This window comes from Natator depressus, chromosome 1 (genome assembly GCF_965152275.1).
Source record: "Natator depressus isolate rNatDep1 chromosome 1, rNatDep2.hap1, whole genome shotgun sequence".
NCBI lineage: Eukaryota > Metazoa > Chordata > Testudines > Cheloniidae > Natator > Natator depressus.
In genome coordinates, this window is record NC_134234.1 from 214,743,388 (window position 1) to 214,760,135 (window position 16,748).

The 16,748-nt window shown below is 47.6% G+C and overlaps 1 protein-coding gene across 4 annotated transcripts in view; it reads right to left on the reverse strand.

Moving 5' to 3' along the window:
- Window positions 1-12,554: 12,554 nt before the first annotated feature.
- RIMKLB (ribosomal modification protein rimK like family member B) overlaps window positions 12,555-16,748 on the reverse strand; it is an 82,350-nt gene continuing 78,156 nt past the window's right edge. Inside the window, exons 11-12 of one of the 4 annotated variants that reach the window (XM_074935069.1) lie at window positions 12,996-13,162; window positions 12,555-12,747 (exon numbers count right to left, since the gene is read on the reverse strand). In XM_074935069.1, the coding sequence (XP_074791170.1) occupies window positions 12,663-12,747; window positions 12,996-13,162 (252 nt within the window). In that variant the 3' untranslated portion in view covers window positions 12,555-12,662. Of the gene's footprint in view, window positions 12,748-12,995; window positions 13,163-16,748 lie in introns of those variants that run through there. The other 3 variants (XM_074935087.1, XR_012635834.1, XR_012635835.1) reach the window with 3 other exon arrangements.

The following is a 16,748-nucleotide window of genomic DNA, read 5'->3' on the forward strand; positions in this document are numbered from 1 at the left end:
CGCCAGGTGCACTCTGACTGAGGATGGGGCTAGCCCTTACTGCTTGAGGTGCAGGAGGTACTCCAAAATGGCCTGCACCAGGGCCTGGCACGGCCACACCTGACGGGGTTCACAACAACATGAGAAACTTTTCCACTTGGCCATATAGGTCGCCCTGGTAGAGGGCTTTCTACTGCCAAGCAGAATCTGCTGCATGGGAAGGGAGCACAGGGCGTTTAGCCACAGCCTCCACGCCGTCAGGTGCAATGACTGTAGGTCGGGGTGGAGAAGTCGCCCGCCGTCCTGCGTAATGAGGTCCTGGTGAAGGGGCACGACTACTGGGGCCTCCACCAACAGCTCTAGGAGCGATGTATACCAGTGCTGGTGGGCGCAGGCTGGGGTGATGAGGATCACCGCCGCCCTGTCCCTGCGCACCTTGAGTAGGTCCTTGTGTACCAAGAGGAATGGGGGGAAGGCATACATCAAGCCTCCTCTCCACAGGATTGCAAACACATCCACGAGCGAGCCCGGGCTGCAGCCCTGGAACGAGCAGAACCGCAGGCACTGGGCGTTGGCCCTGGTGGCAAACAGGTCTACCCGGGGAAACCCCCACCTGCGGAAGAGCGAAAGCACAACGTCCGCCCTGAGCGTCCACTCCTGCATGCGGTACGACCTGCTGAGGGAGTCCACCAGCTCATTTCGTACCCCCTGGAGATAAGACGCCTCGAGATGAATTGCATGGGCTATGCAAAGGTCCCAGAGGAGAGCCTTGTGACAGAGTGACAAGGAATGGGCCCCACCTTGTTTGTTTATATAAAACATGGGAGTAGTTTTGTTTGTCAGAACTGTCATGCTGTGACCACTCAGAGTGGCGTGAAAGGTCTGGCAGGCAAGACGAACCGCCCTGAGCTCCTTCACATTGATACAGAGCGACCGCTCTGCTCCGGACCACAACCCCTGCATCATGAGGTCCCCCAGGTGAGCCACCCCTCCGTGATCTGACGCGTCCGTCACCAGTATCAGGTCTGGCTGTGAGGTGGCGAAGGGGATGCCTTCACAAACCACAGGCTGGGACTGCCACCACAGCAGGGAGTCCAGCACGTCCCTTGGGGCTGTCACTACCAAGTCCAGGGGGTCCCGAGCGAGCCATGCCTGCAGAGTCCGGAGTCTCCGTCTGGCAAGCCTGACCACGTGCGTGCATGCCACCATGTGACCCAGCAGCCACAGGCAGCACCTGGCCGTTGTCGTTGGAGACTGGCGCAGGGAGGCCACCGCTTGCTGGATAGCCTGGAATCGGGATACTGGAAGGCTTGCTCTGGCCTGCACCACGTCCAGGACTGCCCCTATGAATTCCACTCTCTGCATGGGTATGAGCGTGGACTTGGGGACGTTGACCAGGAGCCCCAGCTCACGGAACAATCTCAGGGCCACCTCCACATGGCCCCGCACTTCCGCCTCGGATCGGCCCGCCAGGAGCCAGTCGTTGAGGTACGGGTACACCTGGATTCTCTGCCTCCGTAAGAAGGCCACCACCTGCGCCATGCACTTCGTGAACACCCGTGGGGCCGCAGCTAGACCAAATGGGAGAACCGCAAACTGGTAATGTTCTTGGCCCACAGTGAAGCATAGGAACTGCCGATGTGCTGGATGGATGACCATATGAAAGTACGCATCCTTCATGCCGAGGGCAGCGTATCAGTCCCCCGGATTCAGGGAAAGGATGATGGTGCCCAGAGAGACCATGCGGAACCGGGCCTTGACCAGGAACTTGTTGAGCCCGCGCAGGTCTAGGATTGGGCAAAGGCTCCCTTTGGCCTTGGGGATGAGGAAGTACCGGGAGTAGAACCCTTTCCCCCTTAGGCTGTGCGGCACCTCCTCTACCGCCCCGCCTCTAGCAGTGAGCGGACTTCCTTCTCTAGGAGATGCTCGTGAGAGGGGTCCCTGAAGAGGGGCGAGGAAGGAGGGTGGGAGGGGGGAAGGGAGGCAAACTGCAGCGAGTACCCATTCCACACCGTGTGTAAGACCCAACGGTCTGATGTAATGTTGGACCACGCACAGGAGAAACGGGACAGGCGGTTCAGGAAACAAAGGGACGGATCCAGTGATTGGTCCGGTATGCTGTCCTCAAGGGCACCTTCAAAAGCCTGGCTTAGTGCCCGGCTGGGGTTTGTGCTGGCCTTGGTTCTGGCCCAGCACATTATTGTTACTGTTGTGTTGTGCCGTCGCCTGTTATCCCTGCCTCGCCTACGGTAAAGCTCATGCCTATGGTGAGGCTGGTACTGGCATTGAGGGGGAGGCTGCGGCTTAAAGGGCTTCCTCTGGGTTGCCGGGGTGTGCATACCCAGCGACTTAAGCGTAGCTTGCGAGTCCTTAAGGCTGTGCAGCTTCGTGTCTGTCTGGTCTGAGAAGAGCCCGGACCCTTTGAAGGGGAGGTCCTGGAATGTATTCTGGACCTCGGGCGGCAGGCCTGACTCCTGGAGCCACGCCGAGCGCCTCATGACCACCCTTGACGCAATTGGTCTGGCCGCCGCGTCTGCCAAATCCAGGGAGGCCTGGAGAGAGGTCTTGGCTACTGCCTTGCCCTCGTCCACCAGGGCTGTGAACTCCTGTTGGGAACTTTGCGGGAGGTTGTCCTTAAAACTTCCCCACCACCGCCCAGGAGTTGAAATTATGCCTGTTGAGGATGGCCTGCTGGTTCGCAATCCTCAACTGAAGGCCCCCAGATGAGTACCCCTTTCTGCCAAAAAGGTCCAGGAATTTCACCTCCTTGGCCTTTAGGGCTGGGGCCTGCTGTCCATAGCGCTCCCTTTTGTTTACTGCTGAGACCACTAGGGAATCATACAATATCAGGGTTGGAAGGGACCTCAGGAGGTCATCTAGTCCAAACCCCTGCTCAAAGCAGGACCAAATCCCCAATTTTTGCCCCAGAACCCTAAATCGCCTCCTCAAGGATTGAGCTCACAACCCTGGGTTTAGCAGGCCAATGCTCAAACCACTGAAGTATCGCTCCCCAGGGAGCATAGACTCGGGTGGCAGAACAGGAACTCATAGCCCTTAGATGGGGCAAAGTATTTACGCTCCACTCCTTTGGCCATTGGAGCGCCGGAGGCCGGGGTCTGCCGTATGATCTTATAGTTGGACTGGATGGTCTTAATGAGTGGGAGCGCTATTCTGGACAGACCTTCGGGGCTCAAAATGTCCACCATGGGGTCCTCCTGCTCAACCGTCTCATTGCCCTGCAACCCCAAGTTCTGGACAACTCTGCGCAGCAACTCCTGGTGGGCTCTATGGTCTATCAGTGGAGGGCCGGACACTGCTGTACCCGCCACCGCCTCATCCAGGGGTGACGACGAGGTTAGCTGCTGCTCGACCCCCTCTGGCTGGTCCTCCTGCTCCCCTTCTCCCATGGGAGGGGCCTCTGGCTCGGGCCGGGGCGGGAGTCCATGGGATGGCACCGGACTCAGTCCCGGTCTCTCTGGTTTATCCTGGGGGGATGCTGGAAGCCTGGATACTATAGCCTCCGGCACCGTCTGGCATCGGTGCGGGGACCAGGATCGCTGCACCGAGTAACTTGCCCTGGATGGGACCCCTTGGTGCTCCTGATAGGCCCGGGGGTCCAGAAAGGCCAATGGCCTGGCAGCCCCCATTGGCGTTGCCAGCGCACGAGGGTCCCTGCTGTCCGGGGCCCAGTGCGGGTAGCTATAGCAGCCAGTGTTGGCGCCGGACTGCGGTGACGCCAATGATCTGCGCTGGCGGGAGAACGAGCGGCTCCTGGCTGAGCGGTACCGGTATCCCTGGGACCGGTGCTGGCGTTCCCTGGACCGGGACTGTCAGAGGGCTCCTGCAGATGAGGGCCATCTCGACTCCTCCCGGTGCCAGTCTCTGGGTGGTGCCAGAGAGCGGTATGCCCTTTCCGGTGCTTCCTCATGCCGACCCGCTCCTGGTGCCGCAATCTCCTTCTGGGCCGCTGGTAACTGAGTCCGCGGAGTCGGAGCTTGACCAGGACCAACTCCAGGAGCAGTGCCAGGACGGTGTCCTCGAGCGGCACACCATTGCCGGCTTACCCCTCGACGGCACCCGTGGCGTGGATGCCAGAGGGTTCTCCCAATACGGGAGGGGGCTCGCCGCCAACAGCTCAATGAGGTCCTTTGCAGCCTCAAAGGTGCCAGGCATGGAGGGCTGATCCGTTACGCCTTCGAGCCCACCGTCTGCACTGAGATCACTTAAGTCTGGGCTCGGTGGGGCTTGTGCTGCCAGGACCACTGGTGTCGGCGCCGGTACCATGGCCTTCCCGCTCTTATCAGCGCTCGGGGCCTTGGGAGGTGCCAGCCTCCTGTGTGGGGAATGACCACGCCTTCCTTTAGGCTGCGCCGGGGGCCGCACTGGGGAGGACGATCGGTGCCAGGGCCTAGCCTGGAGCTCCGAGGCCGACAGTTTACGGTGCTTAGCCGGTGCTGGGTCTCTCGACGGCTCCGGGGCACTACTCACCGAGGAAGCCTGAGCCGGCATCGGGTGCTCTGGGCCCGGTGGCTGCAATGCGGCCTCCAACAACAGCTGCTTTAAACAAAAGTCTCTCTCTTTCCTTGTTCTTGGCTTAAATGCCTTGCAAATCCTACACCACTCAGTCTGATGGCAACGTAGACACGAGTCGTGGGGGTCACTAACTGGCATAGGTTTGTGGCACGTGGCGTAAGCCTTGAAGCCGTGGGCCTGCGGCCCAGGGCGGGTGCTGGAAGCCTCCAAGCACATAATCACTTAAGTGTCCACAATAAAGATACGTTAACTAACTGATAACCGCTACTCTGAAGGCTAAGGGACTGCTCTTCTACGAGAGAGAGAGAGAGAGAGAGAGAGAGAGAGGGGTTGTTCCAACGTCGCCGGTCGGGCCGGCAGGGGTATATATGCACAGCGCAGTGGCGCTACTCGGGGAGCCCCGCCAGGAGTTGCTAAGGGAAAAAATTTCCAGCACGCGTGCACCTAATGTGGAATGGACGTGAACAAGCACTCGAAGAAGAACTGTTTATACCAGGGCTTCTCATGGGCCACAGTGTGTAGTTCCCTCACCAACCAAGGGAAGAGCACAAAGGAACACAAATAAGATGGGGCAGATGACACCCATTTATCCTAACACAGTGTAGCTGAGTGGCCCTTGAACTACAGCTGACCAGTTCCTTGTGGGAGTTGGCAGAATGAAAATTTGAGAACCAAGTAGCAAGGAAAGGGTGGAGAGATCACAAGGGAATCTCTACCTCTTATGAAGTCATGGTCTCTCTCACTTTTCTCAGCACTGATGCAGTGTTCTGACCTCCCTTACTTCAGTTCACTCCATTTTGGCAGTGGACCTAGACAGCTCCATTTCACTTTACTAGCTGCTCACTGCTGCTGTATTCGGGCTTCACATTCCTACAAGGGAATGCTTAATGTCTAAATAACAAACCTGGTTTTCACTAGAAAAAGGACAATAGGCCTTTTGGGGAATTCATTTGAATATCAAAGAGTGGCTGTCAATAGCCACTGAATAACAAATATGAATAAGCCTCTGTGATTTGGAAAGGGTGGGGAAGCAGGCAGCTAAAACAAGATTGCAGAGAGCAAGTAAGGCTAGCGGGTAGGAGCCGGTAAAGAATGGGGGAAGTCCCAGAGAAATTCCAAGGAAGCTGCAAAGCCACTAATCTATGGGGGCAGCCATTCTTGATATTGGTATTTGAGGGTGTTGTTTCAGGTATACGTTCCAACACAAAATAGCTGCAGATTGCTGATACTGGTATAGAGACTCTGCATAATATTAATCCCATTCCTAGCTTCCACTGACATTTAATTAACATACAAAGACCAAGAATAAGAGGCACAAATAAGCCCGGAAATCAAAGTTCTACAGCAGGTGGGTGTGATTGTCATAGTGAAGGTGTCTGCAGAAGCCACTGTCTCAAGGGGAAAAATCATCTTGACATGTATTGCAAAAGGTCTTTTGGTTAAGTTAGGGAGCTGGCTACAGATTTCACTACATGTACAAATTTGTGCACAAATCTGCTAATAATTTTTTTTAAATTGTTTAGTTGTGTAATGCCCTGATAGTGCAAAATCCTGTGGATGGACATTCAACATATATATAATCAGCGAATGAAACAGCCTATTCTGGGGACAGAGTGATCCACAGATCTCCTTATTAAGATGTTTAAAAAAAGTGAATGGTACAGAGTTTAAGCATGAAGTTCCTGGTTACCAGGGAATAACGTACACATTAACTAGTACATCCTGACTCATCACCTCAAGGCAAACATGAGAGAAGAGAGTCTCTTCCCCCCTCCCAAAAAGTTCATTCACTGAGTGGAGTTGAAACTGGTCAGTATTTGGAGGACATAACTAAGGCAGTAGTTTTCAACCTTTTTTCATTTGCATACCCCTAAAAAAATTCAGATAGAAAAGCAGACCCTTTGGAAATCTTAGACCACAAGTTGAAAATCATTGATCTAAGGGATAGCCACATAATGAAGTGGGTTACTGATTTAGTAAGGGGCACTCTTTCCCAAATCTGTGTTAAGTGGTAATCCTGGCACTAGGGGCACTGTACAATTGGAGCAGCCATCGTTGGATGAATCATAAAACACAGCCCTTCACTCAGAGACCCTATGATATTTTTCTCCAGGACCTTGTCTTCACTAGAAAAAAAATTGTATTCTTCCCACACGTCAGCTAGTACATGTTAACCTTGTGTGACCAAAGCAGGGCAGTTGTAGTCTTAAACACAGGGAAACATGATGCTATCAGTGTTAAAGGCCCAAGCATATTGATAGCACTACTGTATATAATTTAATGCTGATTCTATTTGTGCACAAATCTGCTAATAATTTTTTTTAATTGTTTAGTTGTGTAATGCCCTGATAGTGCAAAATCCTGTGGATGGACATTCAATATTTATGATCAGCGAATGAAACAGCCTATTTTGGGGACAGAATGAGTGATCCACAGATCTTAAAGTACTTCACATGGGTTGTCAAGTGTAATTACTAGAGCTGTCAAGTGATTAAAAAAATTAATCACGATTAATCACGCAATTAATCGTGCTGTTAAATAGAATACCATTTATTTAAATATTTTTGTATGTTTTCTAAATTTTCAAATATATTGATTTCAATTACATTTATATTTATTTTGATTACAAATATTTGCACTGTAAAGAACAAAATAGTATTTTTCAACTCACCTACTACAAGTACTGTAGTGCAATCTCTTTATCATGAAAGTGGAACTTACAAATGTAGAATTATGTACAATAAAAACCTGCATTCAAAAATAAAACTGTAAAACTTTAGAGCCTGCAAGTCCTTGTTCAGCCAACCACTCAGAAAACAAGTTTGTTTACATTTGCAGAAGGTAATATTGCCTGCTTCTTGTTTACAATGTCACTTGAAAGAAAGAACAGGTGTTTGCATGGCACTGTTGTAGCTGGCATCATAAGATATTTACATGCCAGATAGGCTAAAGATTCGTATGTCCCTTGCTGCTTCAACCACTATTCCAGAGGATGTGTGTCCATGCTGATGACAGGTTCTGCTTGATAACTATCCAAAGCAGTGCAGACCAACGCATGTTCATTTTCATCATCTCAGTCAGATGCCACCAGCAGAAGGTTGATTTTCTTTTTTGGTGGTTCAGGTTCTGTAGTTTCTGCATCAGAGTGTTGCTCTTTTAAGACTTCTGAAAGCATGCCCCATGCCTCATCCCTCTCGGATTCTGGAAGACATCAAATTCTTAAACCTTGGGTCGAGTGCTGTAGCTATCTTTAGAAATTTCACATTGTTATCTTCTTTGCATTTTGTCAAATTCGCTGTGAAAGTGTTCTTAAAACGAACGTGTGCTGGGTCATCATCCAAGCCTTCTACAACATGAAATATATCGCAGAATGTGGGTAAAACAGAGGAGGAGACATACAATTCTCTCCCAAGGAGTTCAGTCACTAATTTAATTAATGCATTATTTTTTGAATGAGCATCATCAGCATGGAAGCATGTCCTCTGGAACGATGGCCAAAGCAGGAAGAGGCATATGAATCTTTAGTGCATCTGGAATGTAAATATCTTGCAATGCCAGCTACAACAGTGCCATGCAAACGCCTGTGCTCACTTTCAGGTGACGTTGTAATTAAGTAGTGGGCAGCATTATCGCCCATAAACGTAAAAAAAAAGGTGTTTCTCTTAGAGATTGTCTGAACAAGAAGTAGGACTGAGTGGATTTGTAGGTGCTAGAGTTTTACACTGTTTTGTCTGAATGCAGTTATGTAACGAAAAGTTGCACTTTCTTGATAAAGAGATTGCACTACAGTACCTGTAGGAGGTGGACTGAAAAATACTATTTCTTTTATAATGTTTACAGTGCAAATATTTGTCACAAAAAATATAAAGTGAGCACTGTACACTTTGTATTCTGTGTTGTCATTGAAATTGATATATTTGAAAATGAAGAAAAACATCCAGAAATATTTAATAAATTTCAATTGGTATGCTATTGTTTAACAGTGCGATTAATTGTGATTAATTTTTTTAATCGTGATTTTTTTTAAGTTAATCGTGTGAATTAATTGCGATTAATCAACAGCCTTAGTAATTACCCCCCATTTTACACAAGGGGAAACTGAGGCATGAAGGTATTAAACAATTTGCTTGAGATCACACAGCAAATCAGTGGCAGAGCTAGGAATAGAACTTAATGTCTTGGTTCCTTGCCGGATGCCCCTTCCTTCGGACCATGCTGCTCATCATGCATGGAGTAATAGGATGGTAATTTTCCATGGTACAAACCTCATCCGGAAGAAGTCAACAAGCTGTATGAAATCACAACAGCTCATAACCACAACCGTGTAAAGCAATCCCAGATTATACACAAAACAGTCAAGTGACCTAAATGCTGACCAAACACAGACCCCTGGAAAACACAGACCCCAGGGACCACTGTCTTTTTCAAATTTCAACACAAAGGATCCTGCGGAAAGAGAATTGTGGACCAGTTTGCAGTATAGAAAGAAGTGAAAGAATTCACATAGAATGGTGACTTACTAGTTAGCCAGTTTCAGCCACCTGGGATTTTGTTTCGGGCAGCTGATCAAAATTGCTGGGGCACTGCAGTCAGCTCCCACTTCAGCGCATTTTTATGTACTGTTACTCAGCCCATAACAAAGCTCTGCAAAAGTATTTCAGTACGATCATTTCTATCGAATCACGCACACATTTGGACCTAGTAGGCTTCTGACAGTCGAGATGGCAGCAGTCTGCCTCCACCTCCCATCTATACGTGACTAGGGAACTTGCAACAATTCCTCTCAACATGTGGACCTCATAACACAGTTTGGTGTGCCTTGGTGATCCCCAGATTGAACTTGTGTAAGGTGCTTCATATGTAGGGCTACAGTTGAACTGACATACCAGGGCAGATCAGTGGTCTACCACATCCTGTGTACTGTCAGAAGTAGCTAGGACCAAATGCTTCAGAGGGAGTAAAACCCACCCAATGGGCTATTATGGAATAATATGCCTAAGGAAAATTTGTTCTTGACCCCAGGCACTTAGGGATTGCTTATGCCCAGAACCATTAGAGTTTATATCCTTTAGATATAAAAGGAAAAGGAGGACTTGTGGCACCTTAGAGACTAACAAATTTATTTGAGCATCAGCTTTCGTGAGCTATAGCTCACTTCATCGGATGCATTCAGTGGCTCCTTTAGATATGTGTATCCTATCTAAAACAACTGTAGATGTTCTTATTCACGCAAGGCCTAATCCTTTATTGAGTCCTGTTAAGTTCTTGGCCTCAGCCTGAATTGTACTTTGAAACTAACTACTTTAACACTGCATTTTACCTGCTTACTTAGTAGTGCTTAGTTGCATGAAATATATTACACTGGTACTCCCTAAACTGCACCAGCTTCCAACCTGGTCAGATGCAAGTAGTTAGTTTTAACCTAAAAAGCCCTTTTTGTGCTTTAGGTCCTGGACAGACACTGCCTCTCTCTGTCTCGTAACATCCTAGGACAGCTGCCATCAGCTATGGCACTTGAGTTTGGCTCTAGTTTTGCATGTCCAGAAGATCTCAACAAAGGGGTATAATGTTGAATTTTGTCAATCCTTATAGTACTTTGCAAAGCCTTCTGCAGTCTTTGCCCTGGCTCTTAAAGAGGGATGTGAAACTGAAGTTCTTGGCTTCTACCAGGAGGAAAGAGTTCAATGACTTGTGTCAATTTAGATTTCTTGGAAATTTGTTTCAATCTTTATATCACACACACCTAAAACTTTCCAAAGGCAAATTATAAAGTTAGCATTAGTCAAAATTTACTTTTCTTATATATTGTATTTTATTAATATCTTGCAGTTCCCTACCATGGTGAAATGTCCAGAATATGCATGGTCTGCATCTCAGGCTCTTTTTTAACACACATTCCTAACTATCACATGAAATAGATATTGTAATAAGTATATGGCTACCTAGGACATCACTGTTACAAGTATTTCACTGTGGCCCCTTGGAACTTCATAGCAACAGCTGGGGTAAAACTCAGACCCTCCTACTCCAAAAGCACAATCTAACCATTTAAAGCATTTCTATTTGGTGTCAGCAATACATGGCGAACAGGGGAAGTCCCAAATGACTGGAAAAAGGCTAATGTAGTGCCCATCTTTAAAAAAAGGAAGAAGGAGGATCCTGGGAACTACAGGCCAGTCAGCCTCACCTCAGTCCCCGGAAAAATCATGGAGCAGGTCCTCAAGGAATCAATCCTGAAGCACTTACACGAGAGGAAAGTGATCAGGAACAGTCAGCATGGATTCACCAAGGGTAGGTCATGCCTGACTAATCTAATCGCCTTCTATGATGAGATTACTGATTCTGTGGATGAAGGGAAAGCAGTGGATGTATTGTTTCTCAACTTTAGCAAAGCTTTTGACACGGTCTCCCACAGTATTCTTGTCAGCAAGTTAAAGAAGTATGGGCTGGATGAATGCACTATAAGGTGGGTAGAAAGTTGGCTAGATTGTCGGGCTCAACGGGTAGTGATCAATGCTCCATGTCTACTTGGCAGCCGGTGTCAAGTGGAGTGCCCCAGGGGTCGGTCCTGGGGCCGGTTTTGTTCAATATCTTCATAAATGATCTGGAGGATGGTGTGGATTGCACTCTTAGCAAATTTGCGGATGATACTAAACTGGGAGGAGTGGTAGATACGTTGGAGGGCAGAGATAGGATACAGAGGGACCTAGACAAATTGGAGGATTGGGCCAAAAGAAACCTGATGAGGTTCAATAAGGATAAGTGCAGGGTCCTACACTTAGGACGGAAGAATCCAATGCACCGCTACAGACTAGGGACCGAATGGTTAGGCAGCAGTTCTGCAGAAAAGGACCTAGCGGTGACAGTGGACGAGAAGGTGGATATGAGTCAGCAGTGTGCCCTTGTTGCCAAGAAGGCCAATGGCATTTTGGGATGTATAAGTAGGGGCATAGCGAGCAGATCGAGGGACGTGATCGTTCCCCTCTACTCGACATTGGTGAGGCCTCATCTGGAGTACTGTGTCCAGTTTTGGGCCCCACACTACAAGAAGGATGTGGATAAATTGGAGAGAGTCCAGCGAAGGGCAACAAAAATGATTAGGGGTCTGGAACACATGACTTATGAGGAGAGGCTGAGGGAACTGGGATTGTTTAGACTGTGGAAGAGAAGAATGAGGGGGGATTTGATAGCTGCTTTCAACTACCTGAGAGGTGGTTCCAGAGAGGATGGTTCTAGACTATTCTCAGTGGTAGAAGAGGACAGGACAAGGAGTAATGGTCTCAAGTTGCAGTGGGGGAGGTTTGGGTTGGATATTAGGAAAAACTTTTTCACTAGGAGGGTGGTGAAACACTGGAATGCGTTACCTAGGGAGGTGGTAGAATCTCCTTCCTTCGAAGTTTTTAAGGTCAGGCTTGACAAAGCCCTGGCTGGGATGATTTGATTGGGGATTGGTCCTGCTTTGAGCAGGGGGTTGGACTAGATGACCTCCTGAGGTCCCTTCCAACCCTGATATTCTATGAATCTATGACCTATGACACACAGCTGAGCATTTCTGACTGGTGCACACACTCTGCCGTAGGTCATTATAATATGTTTTGTATTATGGTTTTATTGATTTTCCTTTTAAAACTCTGCTGGAATAAACATTTTGTTTTGGTTTTTGGTTTCTTTTAAGTCACTTGTCTTATTATCTGGATTTATAGCAGAGATCTGATAAAACTGAAGACCTGATGTTTAGTTTCTAAAGCATTTGGGAAAGTAAATTCATCACAACTCTACCCCATGCCCACTCCATAAAGCGTTTTGGCATCTTTCAGAATGAAACGTGCTGGGGAAATATAAATTCTCCATCCTGTAACTTTAAAATATCTTAGAGTTAGTGACAGGTTTCTGTCTTCACTGTACCAGTGCTGTGAGGTCAACACATTTCTGATGTCTGCTGACACTTTGAGAAATTAATCACAAGACAGAGGAAGAGAACAATACGTTTACAGAGAAACAACTACTGAAAAGAACCTCAGACTTCTGTGAGTTACAATTCATAACACTTTAATTTAGTTTTTCCACGTAACAAAGGCAGCATCACTGTGGCTGCTATCATCTCATCTCAAACTCTGGCTGTCGTCCCACACTTATGCAGTTCTGTTCTCTCATCCCTTCATCATCAGGAGTAACGGAGTGAGAAAAAGTATTCCCGTAAAGGGGAAAGAAAGATCTCTTGCCGCTTCACAATGCCTAGAGAAATAAACCACAGAAAAATCAGTCTCCATCAGAATATACAATCAGAAATTCAAGCAGGCATCACAAAAACCACCACCACCACCAATTGGCAGTCTTAGTAGACATGCCAAGAACTAAATAGGCCACGGAGACCAAAACTCCCCTCTTGACCTTAAGGAAGGTCCCTCCAGCTCAGGGGGTGAGGAGCAGTAGAGGCTGTGCGCCCTGAGGGAGAAGTTTGACCACTGATGCCTGTGTGTTACCTGTCCTGTGGATAGAGGATTTCAATCTCTGATCCAGCACCTTTCACCAGTATTACATTCCTGCAGAAATATTTCATATGGAGAGAAACGTGTGTAAAATGTCTAGCAGAGTCAAACTGCAACCTCTCTCTCTCTTCCCAGCTCTCCCATTGACAAAGCCTTGGAATCTGCCACATGGAAGACAAACATTTCTGGCATTCAGGGAGGGGCACAAAGCCTCCTACAACAGATTGTGATGTTGGGCTACTGCTCCCATATGCTGCCCCACAGATGGGCAGGGAAGGTAATTAGAATGCTGGTGTGGGTTCTATCATCCTTGTGTTTGTCAGATGGATGGGGTCGTATGGTGTTCTCACTCCCCTGAAGAAACTTAAGCAATTCATCTTGAGTGTCTTCCTAAAGCATCTAGAGTATATTGCAAGTTGTGTGCATAACATACAACAGCAGCAAAATGTCAATACCTGGAGAGAGCGGAGACTGACTGACACACAGTATTCCACACCAAAGTGGTGACGAAGAAAAACTTTGCACAAGGATACTGGGGAAAATCCTATTCTTATAAAAATGGCAGTGAAGTCTTTAAGGTATAGACAGAGCCATAGCTGTCTTCCCATCCCCCACCAAAGCCATCCTGCCATCACTAAGCATCTTGGCCTCTACCCCACAACTGCATTAAGGCATTGAAAAGTGAAGCTAGTACATGTATATACCAGTACTACCCACTCCCCTCTCTCTGCTGAAGTTTTAGGTTTCTGGGCTCATGGAGCTGTGCTCCACAGCACTTCCTGTTTGTTTATTTATCTATGTAATAAGAATATGAATAATATGCACTTCTACAACTCCTCCCTTCCAAAAATCGAAGTGCTTTACAGGCATTAATGAATTAAGCCTCACAACACCCCCATGAGGGAAGTCAGTATGCTCAATTTCCCCCCATGCTTCTTTTGTGAATAATGGAGGAAGCCTGCGTGGTGAAATTGAATGAATTCCTCAAGGTGGCAGCAAGTTTGTGGCAAGGGCAGGAATAGAACCCAGGATTTCTAACTCCCAGTCCAAGTAATTTAACCATAATAGCATCCTTCTCCTTGTCAAACTCAAATTACCACACAATTTTCCAAAGACTCCACCATGTAATACAAAGAATTCATATGATGGACTCAGAACAAAAATCCCTCGGAACAGTAACTATACAAATCTTTTTATGTTACCATAAAACAGTATCTATTATCAACTAGATTCTAGTTTGCTGCCCAACCACAAAATATAGGTCCATCTCATACTGCCCTAGTTTAACCCAAGGATTTAACATTGCTACATAAATGCAGTGTATCTATAAATGAAATAACGGTACAGGACCACAGAAAAAAATCATGAAAAAAATAATTGGAGGTCAGAAAGCAGCTGCCATTTTCTGTAGCAGTTATGTACTATTCGTGCTCTGCAAATTCAAAGAAAGATTTTTGTAGTGCGCCCCAAAACAGAACTCCCCCTTACCATCATGCTGAGCATGGTATAAATACGCAGGCAGACTGAGTAAAGTCTGGACCCAACCACTACCTCTTTTCCTTTGTGGAATGAGTCTGAGCGTTCACAGGGAGGAGAAGAGAGTCTAAATGACAGTATTTGAAAGGGTATGCCTAGACTAGTATAAAAGGTGTATTTTTAAAACATTAGCTAAAATATTTTAAAACTCTAGAGTAGACCAGGAAAGCTGTATTTTAATAGGTGTTAAAACCCCTCCTGAGAGTTCCCCTCAACCAGCTAACATGTTAAAATACAACTTGCTCGCTCTACAGACATTTGAAAATACGTTATTTTAAACATTTTAGCTAACATTAAAAAAAGAAAAACACCTTTAATCGTAGTCTAGTCAAACCCGAGAACTAAAATTCACTGGTAGGTAGGTAGGTTTTGGCTAGGTACCCGTTCAGTCTAATCCTCCCCCCTCCCCGATCTCAACTCTCAACAGCAGAGGGCTTTCTGCAGCCAGCCATTCTTTTAGTAAGACGCATACACAACCACACCAGGAAGCTATAAAAAGCCAGCCACAAAGGATGCAGTTATTCAAGGCAGGCAGCACTTTCAACTTCCCCCTCCTTCTGTTTCTCTTCCTCCCTTACTAAACAGCAGGTCTGATCCTCTCCCAGCAATATCAATGAGTGCATGATTGGAACCAGACTGGATGGAACCTGCCTTATATTTTACAGGCAAAATTACTGCTTACCAAAAACGCAGCTATGTTCCCCTCCCCCTTCCCACTCTGCTCCCTACAGGAGAGAAATTCCAGAGCCTGGGAATGGGCAATGAAGTGACAAAACCATCCCTCTCCCACCCCCAGGCACTTTGCTCTTAGGAACAGTGCTACAGCAAAGAGAAACCTCTGCATATTCTAGTGATGCTATTTCTGTCTTTCCTATGCAGCAACTTGCCACCAAATCAGAAATGGACAATACCACAAAATAGACATAGGGGACGAAACCCACCGATATCTTTTTACGAAGCCCTCTTCTGGGCAAGTGTTCAATCTACTGAGCCTCCGCCATACTGTTCCTCTCTGTCACTTATATACTTTGGCAACACTTGCATCTCTTGTCATGCAATTAAAGAGAGTTTTGATTTGCTATCAGAAACTCCCCACTCTCTCTCTGCACCCCACCCAGCCCCTGCGTTTTTTTCTGACATGCTGTAGAGGAGAGGAAAAAGAGGGTTTCTGAAGAGAACAAAAGGAAAATGGAGAAATACCCTGACAATGCCCTGCCTCAGCAAAACGTAAATGCCACTCTTTGTCCCAGCCTAATCCACGCTGGCAGGGCTGGGGGGGCGGGGGAGGCTGAAGCCCCTCCCCTTTTCATTAATGCACCTCCTCTTCCACCCCCACCTTGGACTCTCTGAAAAGAAATACAAGCCATTCCACTCCCTTCTTGGGTCTCTTTACCAGTGGGGGGTTGCAGCAAACACAGGGCACTCTGCTCTGTGCTGCATCTGGTGGGGAAAGCAGACTGGATAGACGTTGACTTGCAAAAAATGGAAAAAAACATTAATTTAATCCCCACTTTTCTTGCATCTCAGAAACCTTTGCTGAACACCTAAAATGGCTACCTCAAGCCTTGCCTTTGTGAGCAAGGCTCACATTTCTATACCCCTACCTCCCCAATTCAACTACCAAGATCAGCTGGAGATGCCTTATGAGTAGGGCCCTACCAAATTCATGGCTGTGAAAAACATGTCATGGACCATGAAATCTGGTCTTTTGCGTACTTTTACCCTATACTATACAGATTTCATGGAGACCAGCGTTTCACAGACTGGGAGTCCTGACCCAAAAGGGGGGGGGGGCGCGCTGGGGAGGTCGGGTCTGATATTGCCACCCTTACTTCCGACCTGCCTTCAGAGCTGGATGGTCGGAGAGCAGCGGTTGCTGGCTAGAAGCCCAGCCATGAAGGCAGTGCCCCACCAGCAGCAGTGCAGAAGTAAGGGTGGTAATACCATACCATGCCATCTTTATTTATCTGCTGCTGCTGCTGCTGGCTATGGCGCTGACTTCAGAGCTGGGCTCCCAGCCAGCAGCCACTGCTCTCCACAGGCCCAGCTCTGAAGGCAGCACCGCCGCCAGCAGCAGCACAGAAATAAGGATGGCAATACGGCGACCCCCTACAATAACCTTCCGACCCTCCCTGCAATCTCCTTTGGAGCCAGGACCCTTACAGTTACAACACAGTGAAATTTCAGATTTAAATATCTGAAATCATGAAA